General features: G+C 35.1%; 1 protein-coding gene across 4 annotated transcripts in view; it reads right to left on the reverse strand.

The window, feature by feature from the left end:
* LOC129355818 (anoctamin-1-like) overlaps positions 1–20,186 on the reverse strand; it is a 34,358-nt gene that overhangs the window by 3,835 nt on the left and 10,337 nt on the right. For 3 of the 4 annotated variants that reach the window (XM_055025428.1, XM_055025431.1, XM_055025430.1), the window contains 18 exons: positions 20,099–20,153; positions 19,658–19,706; positions 17,650–17,705; positions 17,208–17,249; positions 14,834–14,898; positions 12,465–12,599; positions 9,602–9,762; positions 9,449–9,531; positions 8,693–8,704; positions 6,861–6,935; positions 6,366–6,434; positions 6,056–6,257; positions 5,251–5,362; positions 5,099–5,156; positions 4,611–4,711; positions 3,701–3,843; positions 2,431–2,583; positions 707–759 (listed from right to left, as the gene is read on the reverse strand). In XM_055025428.1, coding sequence (XP_054881403.1) covers positions 707–759; positions 2,431–2,583; positions 3,701–3,843; positions 4,611–4,711; positions 5,099–5,156; positions 5,251–5,362; positions 6,056–6,257; positions 6,366–6,434; positions 6,861–6,935; positions 8,693–8,704; positions 9,449–9,531; positions 9,602–9,762; positions 12,465–12,599; positions 14,834–14,898; positions 17,208–17,249; positions 17,650–17,705; positions 19,658–19,706; positions 20,099–20,153 — 1,624 coding nt within the window. The remainder of the gene's footprint in view (positions 1–706; positions 760–2,430; positions 2,584–3,700; positions 3,844–4,610; positions 4,712–5,098; positions 5,157–5,250; positions 5,363–6,055; positions 6,258–6,365; positions 6,435–6,860; positions 6,936–8,692; positions 8,705–9,448; positions 9,532–9,601; positions 9,763–12,464; positions 12,600–14,833; positions 14,899–17,207; positions 17,250–17,649; positions 17,706–19,657; positions 19,707–20,098; positions 20,154–20,186) is intronic. The other variant, XM_055025429.1, reaches the window with a different exon arrangement.

Consider the following 20,186-nt stretch of genomic DNA (forward strand, 5'->3'; position numbering starts at 1 on the left):
AGCTTAATGCCATAACTATGCAATGGGATAGCGTACAACATCTGTATCAGATATACATTAGAAATTTCACAATTAATATAGGCTAGATGTTGACTAGTTGACTAAGCTTGACAAATGTCACTGTTGAAGTAAAGTAAAAGGTGGACAAAGTAGAGAAGGGGACAGTTGTAAGTGACATAGTAAGTAAACATTAACACAACATTAAAAGGCACACATGAGAAGTTCAAGAAATACCAGAGACTCCGACAGCAAAGGGAGAAGTTGTGGTCTCAGTTTTGCCAGTGATCATTGGAGCACTCAGGTCTTTGACACCCTAACTGGGACAGCAGCTTCAGCACATTCCCAGTCACTGAGATGTGTGTCGGAGATACTGGGGAGAGCAACTCCCTTGTCCCATGTTCCATGACAGTCCACAGCTGCTTGCTCTGGTGGCTTTTCCAGGAAGCCAAAGACTTCAAAAATAAAGTCTCTTTTAAAAAGAGATTTCTGATCTTGAAGCAGTAATCTATAATAAAAATTATCAGTTCTGCCACTCAAATTACCTTTGGCTTCACTTTTGCCTAATTCTGCATCCATCTTCTTCCTCCTCCTTTCCTAGTTTTACAGTTTTTTCCTCTACTGAAAGTTGTCACTTATAGAAATACATTTCATTTCATCATAGTTGGAACTAAAGCATTTATACTTACAGATAGGTATGTTTACTTACATTAATGATGACAGCAACTTTTGCTACTCCTCTCAGAATATCATACCATATACCTGCAAGCATAAAAATAAGAATTATCAGTCACTGGACACATCATTATATGTAAGCATATTGCTGTCACGGAGGAAAAGAAAGTGTTGAGCACTGTTGTATTGTACAAGTTTGATACTTACAATAACCTCCAAACATATTGGAACAGCAAGGCAAATGTCTTTGTTTTTGTTGTACAGTGAAGACATTTGGGTTTAACAACAATAGATTAGCATGAAACAAGGGTTAAGAATGTTAGCTTTTATTTTCTGGCATTTACATGTAGGTGTGTTATAAACAACTCAGGACATACTACCCTTTGTTTGAAGCCACCCAATTTTCAAGTGAGCAAAACTATTGGAACATGTGACGGACAGGTGCTTCTTATTGACCAAGTGCTGCCTTTAACGTTGATTGTTCAAACATTAAATAGCACCGCTTGACCTGTCTACTTTTTGGCCTATGCTTACAACTATTGGGCAGGTTTAAGCCTTTGGACAAACATTGAGCATAGCAAGCACAACTAACAAGTTATAAATAAGAAAGAAATGACGGTGTACAGTGCAACAGAGGGCGAACAGTCGGCCAAGGAAAACTACAATCTGGTGACAGAAATATTGTGAGATGTGAAGAAAACCCCCAAATCACCAGTAGTATCAGGGGAGAAGGTATCCACTGTTCGAAGAGCAAAAATACAGAAGGTATACTCAAAGATGCAAATTACTTAACAGTAGTAAGAATCAGAAGGCCATATTGCAATTTGCAAAGAAGTACAGAGATAGCCAGACAAGTTGTGGAACACAGTCTTATGGACTGATGAGGCCAAGATTAATCTCTACCAAAGTGATGGAAAGGTCAAAGTGTAGAGAAAGAAAAGAACTGCTTCGTATCCGGAGCATACAAATTTATTTGCAAAGCACAGTGGAGATAAAGTCATGGCTTGGGCATGCATGGCTGTTTCTAGAACAGGTTGATGAATTTTTATTGATGATGTAACTGATGATGGTAGCAGCAGAATGAATTTTGAAGTGTACAGAACCCTTTTGTCTGCAAATTTACAGAAAAATGCATCTCAAGTAATTGGGAGAAATGTCATCATGCAGCAGGATAATGACCTAAAACAAAGGACTTTATGAGAGAAAACAAAGTTGTAGACTGACCAAGTTAATCACCTGACCTTAACTGGATAGAGAAAGCAATTCACCTCCTGAAAAGTAGTCTGAAGGGAGAAATCCCCCGAAACAAACAAGAACAGAAAGAATCTGTGGTAAAAGCTTGGAAGAACATCACAAATGAAGAATGCAACAGTTTGGGGATATTAAATCATTTGTTCCTTTACTTCTGCTCACCTAAAACGCTGTGGTGTAACACAAATGGTGAGATATCCTAATTTACCTAACACACCTACGTATAAATGTCAGAAAATAAAACTTGACATTTTGAACTCTAGCCTCATGCTTGTGTTTTGTTGTTGAGCCCAAATATCTTCAGTGTACAACAAAAACAAAGGGATTTGCCTTGCTGTTGTTTATTCGATATATTATGTTAGGGTTAGTTTGAACAATGTAATTAACACGTTATATAGTGATAGTGCTCAAAAATGTATTGTCCTTTGTGATAGCAATATGGTTCGGTGTCCTTAACCTCACTGCATTGATTATGTTGTCACTTAATGATATCATAGAAAAACACACCAATATCTTTGGCTCTTGCTGCCACTGGTCTTCGCAACTCAGTCACAAATTTCTTAGCATCAAGCCGTATTTCGATAATGTTGTTGAGCAGAGCAAATAGAGGAGCAAGAGGGAAGGATGCAACAAACAATGTGACAAAACCAAACTGGATAACTGGAAAAGAAGAACAAAGAATAATTGTATTTATTTATGTAGTGCTCATCCAAAATAAAACCTCTTAGGACAATATGGAACATAACACAAGTTGAACTCAAAAGTATCAGTATCAGTCCAATAGTAAGGTTTAGGTTTAATCCAGTTTTATGTATTCCAGTTTACAGATTATTCATCTTTATTACCTTTTCTTGTACGAGTGTAGCAACAATGCTAAATCCTAAAAAGGCCTTAATATTTACATGTCAGAGTTTCCCCCAGAAAATCTGCCAAGCCCGGTGGTAGGACTACTCAGGCAGTCAATAGTTTATGTGTCGAAAAAATGTAAAAAATAAAAATAAAAAAACTGGAGGTGCATGACCAGGCATTACAATTTTGAAACAATAACATGTGAGGCCAATGGACAGACACATGGACAGGGCAATTGGTGCTAATGCCCTAATTATAAAACAGTTTAAACAGTTTTACTGGTGTATAAAAGCTATTTAAAATGAACAAATGACACTTAGCCTGGTAGGGGTCAAATAAAGCCTGGTGGTCTGACAGGCTTTTATACACTGGGGGAAACCTTGCATGTGATACAAGGTTGCTTTCAAATAATATTGCATAAATTAGACAACAAATGTCTCCAATAATACAATGATTGCTTCTAGGTTAATTTAAGATGTTAAGACGAGGATGAGCACACATCTCTCAATGACGTCTTTGCTCATTATAAGGAAGCAGAACATCTGACTATCACCAGGTACTCTCTGGAAGGAAGCAAGAAAGGCAGTTGCAAAAATTATAAAAACCTCACATATTAAATACAGTTATCAAGAAATCTGATATTACATCTTTTTCAATCTCAAATTGGGATCAAGTCCTCTCCATTATGGTTAAAGTTCATCATTCTTTGTGTATGTGGTGGGAAACACTCAGTTCTGACCAATCAAAGCACTTTTACACCAGTGCTACATTCACCGTGTCTCACTTTTAAAGCAGAAACATTCATACATTTACCAGACAATTAATCTTCTGGTTGAGCCAAATATTGCCCTTTCCTTTTCCACACCATATCGCTCTGTGAGGCACTTACAGAAAATGATTGCATGCAAAGATTTTGTTTGTTACTGACTCATTTCCATATATTCAGGTGTCAGTCCACCAAACGGTTCCAAGAAGTGGTCTGTCTCATATCTCCGCAGTTTCTTTTGTCTCTCTTCTTCTTGAAATGCTCCCTGTTCCGACTGAATATATCGAATTAGCTTCTTCAGTTTGCTGAGGAATATGAAAACAATAACACACACACACACACAGGTTAAGCTTAGCTCTGAAGAATTTAGCTCTAAACTAACTTGACTTGGATGAAAAACTAACAAGGTTTAACAGTTGATTGAAACTTGTTGAAATTGTATTTTGCAGTCACCACCCCTTTTAACAGAATCATAAAATAGACGTTACTTTGTGCCAAATCAGCCTGGTAAAACCCCCTTCTTGACTTATGCTATTTGTTTCATTCAGAGGGCTCTCATCTATCAAGAAATGATTGATTCCTGGACTCTGATGAAGTTTTAAATTTTACCCGGTCACTAACTTCTGCCCATGATGTATGTAGTGGACCAGTTCAACACTATAAATCTGACAGGAGACTGCCTGAACTGTAAACAATCATCCTCCACTGCAAAGAGAGAAGCAACGAGCCCAACAAGGTGACTGTTGATGCTAACTTAATATTTTGAAGCATAACCAACACAGACTGGACGACTTCATTCACTTCCTCCACTGCCATTTAGGCCTACAGGAAGAGTACAATTTCAAAAAACCGTAGAAACTCAACAACCTTGTTCAAAACTTGTCCTTCTGTCGCTGATTGGCCAGGTCAAAAAATGACCAGAAAGAATCAGAGAGAAAGGGAGAGAGCCCAGACTGTGCTGTAAGTGAGGCATTTTTCGGGCCTATTTGCACAAGAACCCAATGGCAGGCTAGTGCCAAATTCTTGTTAATCAGATCTAATAAAATAAATGCAGAAATGGAACTGTACTCACGGTATTCCAATCTCAAAAAGGTTATTTTGAATGAGCTGCTTTCCCAACATGGTAATACTCAGCTGAATACATAGCTCCATCAGACAGCTTCCATCAGAACACTGGAAATCAGGAACACAGTACCAAAAAAATTTAAACCTGAACAAAATAATCGTGCCCATGTTCTTAAAGACCAGGAGTCTTATGAGTGTGTGTTCTGAGATCAGACTGAACTGCAGGAACATGATGATTAGCAGTTTATTAGCGGCTTCAGATTTCCCACACACCATGGAGACCTGCTCAGAACTGCAGGCCCACCTTGCAATGTTTCCATTTCAGGTTCTCAAAATGTTGGAATTCTTTGCAAATAGTTCTTCATAACATCAGGCCCTAACAGTTAGAATTCCTCAAACTGGATTCTACTATTTTTGCTTTTTGTAATTTGTTTTAGAAAAAGCAATAATTTAATTCATAGATTTTGCTTGCAGATGTAATAACATAAAGTTTACCTCCTCCATTCTGTAAGACTCAAACACATATAAATATCTGCCTGGTCTGCCCACCAGTCTACAAGAAAAGTGAAATGAAGAAATAAATATTCAGCTGATGACATAAATATGATATATTGACAACAAAGAGCATAAAAATTTAGAGTAGCAACCTTCCCCTGAAGAAAGCGATGTAGATGATTGGGGTAAAAGCATTGACAAACTTGAGAATGAAAGTCTTAAAAATCAACCGTTCCTCGAAATTCTTCTCTGTTTTAGGGGCCTCTGTCACAAAACAGGGACACAAAACAGATAAACAATTACTGAGATTAAAGAAAATAAAAAGGTATGTATATATGAAACATTAATGTGATGTATGCCAAAAATAATCTTTATTCTCATTGCCATGATTTTTAACATCTTTCCTATTCTATGCATCTAGAATTTATTTGTAGACTTTATAGTCTATAAATAAGACTATCTTAAGTATATACATACATGTAGAAACTATGTATATACTTTCTACATTCACACTAAATGTAGAAAGTATATACATACTTTATCTCTCTCTCTTTATCTCTCTCTCTCTCTCTACATATATATATCTATATATATATATATATATATATATGTGTGTGTGTGTATATATATATATATATATATATATATACACACACACACACACACATATATATATATATATATATATATATATATATATATATATATATATATATATATATATATATATATATATACACACACACACACACACACACATATATATATATATATATATATATATATATATATATATATATATATATATATATATATATATATATATATATATATATATATATATATATATATATATATATATATATGCCCACGAGGCAGACCAATAAGAGGAGTTGGAGACATTAGAAATTCAAAAGTTGCCAAAGCTCTAACCTACTACTCAGGTCTTTTCCTTACCTAGGACAGTAAGCCAGCGAGCCACAGCTCCATACACTTCATCCAGGATCAGAATGACCACCAGGTTAATGATCGCTGCAGTGGTTTTTACTGTCAGTTGCACGTGGCTTCTTGTGGTTGGACTGGAGCTCATATATAGAGCAGCTTTGGTGGAAATCCGGTAAAGGATCACACCAAACACAATGGCAAACGTAACCCCGATCTGTTCAGGAAGGGTTGCAGGAAAACAATATGAAGACATTTTGTCTTATTACATTTTACAATATTTACAGGCAACATTGTAGGATAATGACATTTAGTTCTGACTTACCATCAGCAGCATCATGACAATATTAGTCATGTATGCAGGAAGGCGGTCTCTACATGTGAGTTTTTCAATCTAAAATTAAAAAAAATAAATGCTTTACAATCCCGGCTTTTATAAGGATCACTGGTCCCACTTATTCTAAATAAGCCCCATTTTGTATCAGACATTTTTTGCAGAATGTCTTGTGACACCAGTAGATGGCAGCAGATACTGTGACTTGAAAATAATGGAAATGAGTTTTGCAGAGGTTCTTGTGAGGCCCAGATGGTTTTGGAAGTGAGATGATCTCCTCCAACAAGCCACAATGATCAAACGACAAGGACTTTTACTCTGCGTTTCTATTAGTATGGGGTATTAATACAGTTATTTCTTTTAATATATGATTTAATTCCAGGCTTTTTCAGCAACAGAACACAAATACGCACATACGACACACATAGTAAGACAGATATCCTTTACTTTATCCTTTACTCTCAAAGGAGTGAAGTGTCATCTTACCTTTTGTGGGGATTTCTTTTCTTTCTTCAGGGACTTCTGCATCACTCTGAATTCATATTCAGCCCTGGGATGATCCTGGGACGGTGATCATAATAAAAAATGATGGAAATAAATTTCAGAGTATTATATTTCTTTCAAGACAGGAAATAAGATTCTTTATAATAACTTACAGACTTATAGCTTAATCAGAAACCAAAATCTCATAAGGCCATATCATGTTGATATGAGTTTCTGTTAGTGTAATAAACATGTAGGTATGTAAAGCATGGAAGATCAGAGCTGTTCAAAATAACATGATTCTATAAGTCACTTTAGAGCTTTGTACTGTTGCAGTGTTGGCAGCTAAACTCACAGACACTTTTAGTACTTTCATTATTGTTCAACAGACCAACTGCAGTTCCACTTGGATCTCTTAAGATGCAATCTGAAGTTTCTCAAAAATTTTGCATTCCGGTAAATCTTAACTCTAGAACTTGAATCCTGTTTGGCCAAATGATGACCAGAACAGTTTGTGAAACATATGTAACCACGCTCAAATTGCGAACAGTGTGAAGGGTGAGAGAACGTGAACAGGAAATAATAGAAACAGTTCAGAAGTTAAAAGTTGCAAATCCATATAGAAAATTAGAACAAATATGAAATATAGAGTAGCCACAGTCATTATACAAACAAAGTATACCCTCTTAATTACAGGAGCCAACCTGCTCCAGAAAGTTCTGTCTCTTTGGGGAGTTAGTAATGTATCGATTTATGGGTCTTATGACCCTAACCCTCAAACCACAAAGCAGTTCCTAATTTACTATGTAGTCAAATTTAGACATCTTATTCCTGTCAACCATGGTTGACAGGAATAAAGGTTAGGTTATACCCTAACCTTTTAACTTTTCTTTTTACTTTTAACTTTCCTTGGCAACAGTGTGTGCTAGTTATACAAATAATATGCTTACAAATCTGATCTGGCTGACTTTGTGTTTTTAGCTGTTAAACTTTTATTTTAGGGGGAACTTAAAAACTCAGGCTACACCTAAATATGTATCTGGTTCTCATAGATATATCTGTAAGCTCCTGTTGTTCACAATATCAAACTACAATTGAATTGTAGATGAGTTTGAAATCCGTGTTTTTCCCATAAACGTCTACATTTTCATTAAGTCTTTAAACTTCAGTAGGACTGAAGTTTAATGGCCTGTGCTGAGCATGTGCTCCTACTTAAATGAGGAGCACATGCTGGATCATGTGATCTCCTTTGATTTTAGTTTATTAATGACTTTGTGACCTTTTTGTTAATTGCAAGAGAATGTTTGTCTCTTTCTCTGTAGACTAGCATCCTCTGATTCTGGCACAGTCCTGAGTCATTGTAATAATAAATGTGCTACATTATCAGATGAAATTGCACTTTTTAAACAAAAAGTTCCCCCAAATATTTTTTACTTGATACAGTTTTTATCTCAACTTTTCTCAATTTTGGCTTAATCTCTGCTGAACAAATGATAATGTTCTAAGTTTTGTACAACTTCAGATAGTTGTTGATACCTTTCCTAGCTGGTATCAGTTTTTTGAAACTCATTAACTGAACAAATATTGTATAAAATGTTGAGAATTGAATTGAGAAAGGGTGTACTTTTTCCTTACCATGACTGTATATGTGTTTTGCTGTCATACTCCACATTATAAAGTAAAAAGTATAAAGTGTAAAAAGTGAAAACTGTTGGATTGGAAAACAAGGTGATTTTAAAGAAAAATGCCTTGCAGTGGTAGCAGAAAGGCTGTGCAGTACAGGGCGACCTTGACCTAGAGAGGAAATTAGTAACCAGAAAGAAAGTTTTCCAAACCTTCAATGCTTCCTGTAAAAAAACAACATAAGAACAGAACAAAAAAACAACAGGGACAAAATGATTATCAGTCAAGTATAACAAGGATAATCTTAGTATACATTCACACTAATGCCATCATTTCTTCCTTTTTGATACTGACAAGGCAGAAGCAGTCAGTATCTTACTTGCAGCAGAAAACTCTTATAGGAATCCCTGTTCATAAAAGATATTATCAGATATAACTGTTATGATAATGGCTGCTGTTTAAGGCTTTACTGTTTTCTCAACCGAACAGTGTGAACATCGATACACCTATATGTGTGCACTGGGGCTGCAGAAAATTGGCAAAAACTTATTAAAACAAAAAGACACAGCTTACTGTAATAACAGTACATTACTGTTGACCTGAATAATTCAATGATGAGCAAAGTGATGATTCAAAGAGCACTCTACGAATATTTGTGTTAGCATCACATTGCTTTATCAAAGATCTAGCTGACAATATCACACTAAATGTAGAAAACAACAGTGAACTTCTGCCAGGTTAGAGAAAATATGGAGGACTTAATATTACTTTTTTGTATCTTTAATGCCCTTTTCGTCAAGAGATCTCAAGGGGCTTCTAAGGGCTAAAAACAGAACAAGCAATTATGTTGGATAAAAACATAAAATAAATAAAAAGAGATTTAAACAAACATCTAAGAAAGTTAAATAATAATTTGCTGATAAGGAACATAAATCCTTTTTAAAAGAAATACATATAGATGGACTCACCTCTTCATCTTCAAACCCAGTGAGGTCCCACTCATAGTTTAGCCTCATCTGCCTCCTCTTCCAGTGCTCCATAAACATGGCAGCTATAAGAATATTAGTATCAATACCATTTTTGTATTTTGTGATGCTTTGCACTCAGACTTGTTTTCTCACCCCACAGCGCCATGAATATGGAGAAGAAAACTGTGGCTGGGTTATCAAACAGGTGACTGGCTCGAGCAGTTCCACATGCTGTACTGAGTTTCCAGTAGCTACACACTCTGTCACACAGGGGACACATGGTGATGTTGCTCTTTGGATCACAGATCTCCATGCTGGAATTCAAACACACAGAAAAAAGCATTTCTTTTTACTTCAGAACTTGTCGATTTCTAAACCTCATTTAGCTCCAAGATCTTCAAACTACTTTATCCTAGTGTCAAAGAATGCAGTAACTCCAAAATTGTACACAACACACATATGAGACATGAAAATCATGACATGAAATACATCACGTCATGATTTTTGTTTAACTACAAATAAGTGAAAACACCTCTTTGGAATATAATAGTTTAACATTATATTAAAACTCTCATCCTAAGATGTATTTTAATATTATTGCTGTAATCATGGTTGATGGGTGGCAGGGCAAAACTGTTATTTAGCACTCCAACATCCCTTACACTAGAACAAAAAAGCTGAGGTGATGCATTTAGCTGAATTGGATTACTAGATAATTCAGTGGATGAGATGTCTTGACAAACTCTTTTCACTTTTGCTTTTGGGAGAAAAGGAAAACTCCACAAATAGTTGCTGTATGCTGTAGAAGAAAGGTTGTTCTGGTATACACTGGCCGGATTCACTAAAGGATGATCCTTTAGTGAATCTTACAAAACCCTTATCTGTTCATCTGACAAAGCGCTCTCAAAATGTGAGTATTGATGGCAACTGGAAAGGTTGTCTGGCAGTCAGATAGTTCTGATTTTGCTTCCTACTAATCTGTGTGTTTGAATGTGAAGACATGCGTCACCAACCAGTATAATGACAAAAAGACAAAAAGAAAATGACCAAATAGTCATTACTCTTTGTCTAAGTCTAAGTCAACTTTTACATCCACATGTAAGTAGCTAAGAAAATTATTACTTTGGCAAAAAGAGTTTGATTCTCAAAGACCAGAACCTTTCTTCAACCAGAATAAACCAGAATAAAAGTGAAATAGTTCCTCCTGTTCCAGAGAACAGGAGGAACTGCAATCACAAAGAAAAGGGAAGGTCTGAGTTCAGCCTGATGATGGACTTAAGGCTTCAAATTCTATCTGTTATCCACAAATCATGTGTGAGGAGTAAGTTGCCATAAACTAAACATAATCTTCGTGTTGTCATTTTATGATGAGAATACAAAGCATGGCAATGTGTGACTGTATACCATATCCTGAGCAATATGCAAGTTTGACTTTATATCATATGTTCTTATTAATTATCCTCTAGATACAACAAATCAGATTATTGCAAAACTCTAATAAATGTAAGAACGGAGAACAGACTAAACCTTAATCCTTCCCTTTAAAGTTGGAAAACATCCTGAACCTGGTTCTGTTCTGATACAGTTTTTTTCTCATAACTGTGATCTGGTGTAAACCTCATGTTTCCTAATGTATTTTTTTTTTTTTTTTTTTTACAACATTCTAAAATACAGGCTTACGACCAGAAATGTCCTCAGCCCCATTACTGTGACAGGTATGATGTTTGAAAGGAAGGTCTGTTTTCTATTAGTTTTTCTTTTTTTTATCATTCAGCTTCCTCTAAGTTCATGTAAAGTACGTCTTAGTTTGCTAAACTGGCCTGGCAGCAAGTCACAACATCCTGGAAATGATGAGGAGCAGGTATGGAGGAAGACAGATTTATCATACCTTTTTGTCAAATGCTTTTCATTTCCTCTTTTTCATTTTTTTATTTGTCTATTGATGAGTGTTGTCTCATCACTAACTCTCTCCAGTCACAATAGAAATGGCTTTGCTGATGTTAATTCTCTTTCATTAAAGTTACATACTTTACTGTATGCAGTTGTCATTCAGTAAAGACCCCAGAAGCCACATTTTCCTTCGTCTAGTTTTAAAGCTAGGCCTGGCCACATGGTCAGGTTTTTTTTTATAGTTCTTTGTCTAAAGTAGTGATTTCTGTCTGGGTCTGGACATCATCTCCATGTGACATCACCTCCTTTCACCCTGACAAGAGTCAGATCAATGTAACACACTTTCATCTCACTCACAGTGCAACACAGGATACAAAATTATGTTGCTAAGCACTCTGGGAAATAGTTCCCACTCCTGTCTTTTTTCTTCTTTTGCTAACCTAAAAACTAGTTCATTAAACTGTTTTAGGTTTGACAAAATTGATAAAAAAGTTAACACAACATACTGTAAGTTTATTTTTCATGAAACACACATTTCAAAAACTTGCTAAATTTATTTGATTAAAGATTAAAATACAGAAGATACACCTAAATGTAGCTAAAATGTTTTACATTGTATTGAGGGAATTTTTTTTTACCATAACGTTGAACTATTTTGTTAATAAAGTGTGTGTGATAATTTTGATTTCTGTGTGATGAGTGTCTGCTCATCTGGTAGAGGTGAATTTATTCTGGCATGAGACTGGCATGTTTGGATAATTATCCCATCCAACTTTATTAATAATTTTCTTAATAAGGAATGATTTATTATAATTATTAATAATTACACAAGCTAAAGTTTGCTTCCCAACAACTAGCACTAACTTGGCACTGAAACCAGTTTGGTGGTGGTAAAGCAGCAGGGCAGGTGGCAGCCATGCCTCAGCTCTAATGAACAAGAAGTCATTCAAAGGTTAGAAATCATCATTCCAAAGATTCTTTTTGAAGATGTCAGCAGCAACTTCCTTCCACTACATTCATGATCAAACTGTCTCCCATTCTATACTATGTGTGACCTTCTAACACATATCCCTTCATTGTGTAATTCTTTATCAACACATTTTCTGTAGAGTGTGTTTGAGCTTACCTTGGAATATTGTCATCAACTGTTGCACATCCATAGAGAAACACAATGACCCCCACTAGTGATGCAGGAATAAGCATCTGGGTATACAGGCCCAACCAGGCAAAGTAAAGGCCAATTTTCTCACCAAAATATTTCCTACATGAGAGAAAGGAGAAACAATTATATTTTGTGACTTTTTACATATTTCTCTATTTGCTCATTGAAAATATAAAAGTGGGGGTTGCATTTCAATATTTGAATATAACTCATTGGGCCTCATTGGACCATGTTTTGTTTCCATAGACCTCAAACTTCAATAACAACAACCAAAAAGTCAGTATATGTAAATTATTAGAGTTTCCTGCTTACTTGGAAAGCCACTCATTCAAATTGAATTAAAGTCTCTCCTTTTTATTTTTCCAAAGAAAAGAAAAAAAGCACATTGGTAACAAATGTGCGTTTTATTCTTTCACTGCACTGAAATACTCCAGGTAAATCTTTATATCTGATGTGATAGGAAAAATGTATCTTGAAAGAAAAATCTCAACATAATAATAGTCAAGTTTATTTGTACAGCAAATTTCAGCAGAAAGGCAGTTCAAAGTGCTTTATGTCATAAAACCACAAAAATTCATAGTCATAGTCAACACATCAGAATGTTGACTAATGTTTAATTTATGATGTTTCAAAATCAACTCTAATTGCTTTTAGAGTTTATTTTTAATATGGGATTTTATGGTATCAAGTAAGGATCAGAGAAAAACACAATGATAGCATTTAGTGATATTTTCTTGAAAATTTAGTTGGATCTATAAAGTGGAGGTATGAAGTACTTATGTTGCATGAAGTACTTATGTTGCATGAACCAGGATGATGATGTTTAAAATCACTTGTAGTAAATTTCCCGAGTTTCCGAAAGAGAGGTACTTTAAAAGTACCATGGTCAAAAGTCAAAGAAAACAACAAAGACAAACCTTTCTCTAACTTGCTGATGGAATATAAAGAACTAAAAAAATTCTGATGGACTTGTTTTTAATTGCTCCCACAATGACATGTTCATAAATACAACCTGAACTGAAAACATTAGTCTCTTAACTCATTGTGTTTGCTCATCCTAAAGTGAAGGGTGGCATTGTTTTGTGAATGTAACCACCCCCACTAAAACCATGACCAACGCTACTCTGGGTGTTTTGAGTTATTTACAGATTTTGAAAGTGTGGATTCTAAGCTTTACAATGATAGCAAACACATGAAAATCACAAAAAGTAATTTTTTACAACTGCTCTGTGCACTAATAACAATCTACTACTAATTAAGAAGCATTGTCTGGCAAAGACCAACATTTTCTTTCAGCCAGTAGATAGTTCAACATAAATAATTTTATTTTAGGTGTTAAGATTCAGGTAGTCAGCGTGGGGCACAGTGCTGCTCACTGCCTCTTCAGCGTTATATTGCACTCAGCACAGTCACAGATCTAGATCTGTATGTCAGTCACATGCTATGTGTCATATAAATAATAATTTCCATCCATCCATTTTCTGTGCACCCTTCCTCCCTAACGGGATCGAGAGGTGCTGGTGCCTATCTCCAGCTGTGTTCCAGGCGAGAGGCGGGGTACACCCTGCCCAGTCTGTCGCAGGGCATAATAATAACATTGAAAAGAAAAGGTTCTCCAACTGATCCCAAAAATCTATCCACCGATATCTTCAGATTTTTCTGAGTGAGACAATTTTAAGTTATTTATCCATTATTATTTTTTGAAATCTTTGGTAAGCTAACTTTATGCGTCTCACCTTGATCCCACATCATGGCATGCAGTACATGTAGTACCCTGCGGACCACTTTATTATTAGGGACTGAATGTCCCTAATAATAAATTGTACACTATTTTCAATTTTCCTCAAAGATAAAAATAAGATTTGTAAGTGAAATGGTCCTTGGGAAACTTCTATCTGTGGTAATGCCAGCTAATGAGGGGTAATGTCAAAAACGTTAATTTTACATAATATTGCCCCTCCAACTTTTGAAGTAAACAAAGTAATAATCCAGGAATGGCTTCAAGCTGACTCACCTAACATTGACTGAAACTAACTGGTAAAAAATTAATAAACTTGAAGGACTAACATGTTTTGTGGCAAAGTTAGGATCTATACATTGTCAGATGATCCAAATGGAAGAGACACTGTTCAACAGAGATATAGATAATGCTTCTTACAACTGATTTTAAACACTTCTTTCCTCTTTCTTGAGTGTTGTTTCCTTTACCCTTATAGCATAAAATATCTATGACCAATAATCTTGTTTGTTTGTATATAACACGTAATCTGCATTATACCGTCAAATCCCAGTTTTTAGTAGCTAAAAATCTGAAAAAGGATATGTTTGCTTACCGAACAAGTCCAATGGGCTGGTACTTATAAAAGACACTGTAGTTTGCCCACTCCTCGTACAAAAGCTGTTGAGATATTACAAGAATGAGTTGTGTGTCAGGCTTTCTTCTTATACTGTTTGTCACAAATTTATCACTGTCTTCTCCAGACTTCTGTGCAAATAAGTCTGATTTATTCAGTGGGAGACTCAAACACGTTTTTTCACAAAAACTAAACTTTCTGACATATTTTTAAATTTTGATCCATCCAATAGATATTTTCTTGTAATGTACATTGGTATATCCAAAATGTTGTGTTATAATAGACTAAATAAAAGGAAATAAAGCACATTTTTGAAGCAAAGTTATGCATCTAAATTGTGATTTTCTCTATTTCTCTAATGCATATTTAGAGAAATAAAGGCTATTGAATTCAAAGTTGTAGTGTAGGATGTGTTACTATTGTCTTGTTGTCTTGTGTTTTTCATACCATCCAGATTACTTGTTCAGTGCTGTTTCAGTTGACTTTAAATGGTCAAATGGTGTTTCTGTCTGGTAAACAGTTTACAAAGTGAAGGAGAGTTCATTTGATTCAATTTAATTCAGTTTTTATATTGAATCGTTGTTGCACCAACACGCAACAAATGTAGTCCCAAGGAACTTTGCAAAAAAAAAGATTTTAATTCAAACGTACATACATTCCAACTGATCCGAGTTATCAACAGTTCATTAAGACCAATTAATCATTCAAAATAGTCTAAATTAGTATCTAAGGGAACCCAGTAGGATGCATGAAGTCATGCCTCCTGGATGAGAATGTAGCGACAGCATATAATTTGGGATGGCTTCATTTTGAATTGTGGTTCCTATGAGTAGAAAATCAATGTTAGAACTTTGTTCACTTCCCATACTGTACTCATGACTGCCTCTTATGGCATTGAAATGCAAGGCACATAGTAGTGCAATCAGAGTAAAACAAATACATTTTCTGTTTAAACAGTAATACAATAACAAAAAGTTAATAAAAGCCTTTTTTTCATTTTAATTGTCTTTTAGGACACTGGCTGTGGGATTGTATAACAGCCTTGTTGAGTATACTTTAGTGGAACAGTTTTCTGTTGACTAACCTGTTGAACCATACCAGATTCAGAAACATAAAGATGCTACAATCAATACAGCAAACCATACAAGTCTTTATTATTATTTATATTTTAAAAAGTCCTTATGAAGCAAAGTGCCATATTAGACAATGAATATCTGACAAAGACAAAGTCAGCCATCTACAGCAGAGGACCAAGTCAATAAAACATTGAGGCAAAAACACCAACCAACCCTGTTCACACTGCACCAAGTAATGTGATTCTAGAATCATCTACTTGAATACTTAAAAGTACACCGAAGAAAGGCAGACATACTCAACTGCATGTGACCACCTACCTAATCTAATTATCTTTATTGTGAAATAAAGTTGCTAAAACACTAACCCTCCTGAAAAACCACTTAATATCTAACACACACACTAAGGAATCTTTGTGTGTTTGCTTAAAGGGGGCAGTATTAGTACCATTTCAAAGCATAATCAGTTGTTATAAAAATGCTATGAAAAGAAAATATGACTTAAAACAATTTTGACTTTGTAATTTAACACCTTGAAGTTGGGTTTCTGTCGCTCTTAAAAACTCCTGCTTTTTCTGACATTTGCCCTTCAGGATGTCATCAAAATCACTCTTTATTAACCCTTAATGTTTTTACTTGTTATGCACTGAGAAGTAGCTCCTATAATAAGCTCAATAGATGTGCAGTTCCACCAGGTGTTTGCTATTTCCCGCTAGCTAGTCTGAGGTGGGTAAGGGAGATTTCGGAGGAGAGCTGCTCTTTGAGGCCAAAGCTCTGAAGCTTGGAGCCTGGAATCTGCAGCTTCCAGAAAGAGCTGTTTCTCGAAGTGGCATTTGGGCCACCCAGGCGGTTTGCACAGCTGTATGGCTGCCATGGGAGATTAAATGATTTCTCAAATATATACATGACTGAATTAAAGCAAGATCCCATGTTTGTTTTTGATGAGGAAATAACATAATAACATGATGTAAAGCTCAAAAAGCCTAAGGGGACAATATTTTGCAAAATACTGCCTCCTTAGGCATAGCTGGCTGAGAATTAGCAGTGATCTCTGTCTGTCACTCTCTCTTTCTGCAGCTCTGCCTAAGTCTCCCTTTCTCTTGCTCTGTATAAGATAGTTTATTTACTCCTCTGCCTTCTCTAACTCTAATTTTGTTGTGCAGCAATGATGATCAGTTATTATTGATGAGTGGATGATAGACATGTTTTTAAGCAGCACACTATATTTGATGCCCATCTGAAAACGTAATCTAATGTTTAAGATATTGTAACATTCTTACCTTCCTGTCATTGGGTTCTGCACTCTCCTCCTCAATGGCTCCCTAAGAAAATATGGTATAGTTATTTCACTGACTTCAGGCAGCAGAGCAGTACTTAACCATCTGAGATGTCAGGATTTGAATTAAGAACTGTTTTCTAAAGTCACTCTGCTACAGCTGATGTCTTTTATTGATTACAAAAGCTTAGCTTTTTAAAACAAATTCAAAGAAAACAAGGAAAAGGATAACTGGGACACACATTACTAAGAAGCTGGTAATCTTTCTAAAATTAAGAGTTTACGTTTATCCATTGTAATTTGGGATCACAGTAGACAATTATTTGATTCTGCTTTGTCCTCTGTAAGAATATACCAATGCTGAAGGACGTGTGCTAATTTCCATAACTGGGTAACCAATGATTTAAAATCCAAATGAAAAGCTTTTCTACATTTGCACTGCTTACGTCATGAAGAGGATAGGCTGCTGAATAAACCCCACTACCAAGGAGACTGGTGATCCCTGTTAGGCAAAAACAAAGAACAAAGCCATCTCAAGGTAGATACTCAAGACCACATGAAAAGGTAATCAGACATTTATTACCTTCATTTTTCCCTATTCTCTCTATAAAAATGCAATTTCTTTTATTACAACAGCAATCATTTAGCCTTAGACTGTTGCCATGAAGGGCATTTTGCCTAGTCTCCTTGTTCTTGAATCGTCAACTCTGAATTTAACTATGTGAAGTGAAGCCTGTTGCGTTGCTTCTTGGCTAGGTCAAGTTCATGAAAGACAACTGGTTCTTAAATATTTTTGCCTGTTAACATAAAGGCAAAATAAAATGTCATTTTGTGACCTCCTGAATGAGTTCTTGATGTTTTGTTGTAAAGTTCATATACCGTTCCATGTTTTCTCCATATATGACTAGTGGCTCACTCTGTATTTGTCAGGACTGCTAAAGCCTTAGAAATGGGTTTGTTACACTTTCTAGATTGATAGACAATGCAATTACATTGTGTGTCATCTGTTCTTGAATTTATTCAGATAATAATGTTTAACATTTTGAGATGCTGTAGATCTTAGACAGGTTCTCTTGAAGTTATTTCTTGATTTTAGAATCAGAAAGTAACCATACCTGTATGTTGCTAGTAAACTAAACCAGAAAAATGTAATTTGTCACATTTCAATTTAAGTTAATATGGGGTAGGTTGCTATTGAATGTTGCGTCCTGTCTGAGTACGTCTGTGAAGATGAATACAAGTCATTTTTAATGTGTTGGCAATATTCAGTGGAGCACATGAGATAGAACGGATCAGGAAAGGAACACTGCAGACATGTCAGAACCTTGATGACCCAAACATCAATTATCTCCTGAGATCAATATGGAACAGAACATTTTGTTATAATTTATTCAGTACTTTCTGTGTGTGTGTGTTTTTTTTTTTTTTTTTTTTTTTTTTTTAGAAGTGTGGATATAACACAATATTCAGTGATCACTGAGTAAATGTATTATTTCACTATTATTTCATTATTGTAGTTTACCAATTCGGATGACCTGACTTATATCAAGCTATACAAATAAAGAAAAATCATGTTAACCAAAAATGCGGCAGACAGAAACCTGCAGTCTCAGGGATCAACAAGGTTACTGAGGATATAATACTAGATAAATTTTTTATGTTAATATTCACTGGGAATTTTTTAACCTTCACCATTTTACTTTAAGAATTAATTTAAATTATGGTGCTGCACTTTTAGTTTTAGAAGTATTGAGATTAGATTACACTTTACATCTGCTGCATAAGGAGTCTGCAACCTGCTGCTCTGGAGATACAAGTGGCTTCTTGGCTCCCTTTACATATCAAATGATGAAATATCACCCTGATTTTTTGTTTCATTCTTTTTGGAGTGCCCCCCATAAAAAAAAAACCCTGACCACTTTTGCCCTTGTGGTAAATTTGGACCACAACCAGCATCCAAACCTAACCCCTTATTTGTGTAAATGTTTGGGATTAGTCTTTAAAATACCAGAATTCATACATAGCTTTATATTTTTAGCAGTCTGATGACGCAAATGTAAACATTAAACATTAAATCAAGTGTTATGATCAGTTACTGAGTACTTTTTCACAGTAGACTTTTTCACAAATATCGTTTACACTTGCTTAATTATAGCTAAAGTAATCTCTTGACTAGTTAGTTTTTACTTAAACTTAAGTAAAAACCTGTTTAAGGTATGATACCCCACTGTACTGTGAATGTACTGTGAATGACTGGTCAATTGTTTCTATTGTTTGTTTTTTGTTTGGAAAAAAACATAAAATAATACGACTGTTGCAAATGATGCGGGATGATGATGGGCAGTTTACAGCTTATAAACACTTTATATTAAATTATTGCATGAAAGAAAACATAAAAAGTGTTGGTCATGATAAAAGAATATTGTGAAGCAGAATAGAATTTTTTGGACTCACCCATGCTGTATTTAGCCTTGCATTTGGTTCTTTTTAATATTTCAAAAACCTAACAGGGAGTCAAACAAAGTTATAAAAGAAGAGCATTGAAAGCAGTAACACAGTTGCACACAAGTACAAACTGTCAGGACTTTAATTTAATAACAGAAAAGGACTTATATTCAGAAGTACTATCATATTAAAGAATATGATTTTATGGTATAGGCTGAGGAAAAAGTTAAGGTTTTGATATATTTATGACAATTTCTTTAGCTCATCTTTGAAAATCAATTAAGGTTAAAATGATTAAGTTGGGTCCCCATGTGCCAAATAGCTTCATCTCTTATTATTATTCATAATTGTCAGGTTTACTAACCTCTGCTTCATACTGTACAGTTCAGATGTAAAACAAACATGTTTCTTGAAGAACAGTCAAGTGTAAAATTGTTGCTGGGGACTTACTATGGAACTCCTGGTTTTGCTGTCAAAGAAGTTATCTTTATCTGAGAGGTCAAACCTGTTAACAGAGAAATATATATAAAAAATCACT

The sequence above is a fragment of the Poeciliopsis prolifica genome, unplaced genomic scaffold, assembly GCF_027474105.1.
Source record: "Poeciliopsis prolifica strain line A6 unplaced genomic scaffold, Auburn_PproV2 SCAFFOLD147, whole genome shotgun sequence".
NCBI lineage: Eukaryota > Metazoa > Chordata > Actinopteri > Cyprinodontiformes > Poeciliidae > Poeciliopsis > Poeciliopsis prolifica.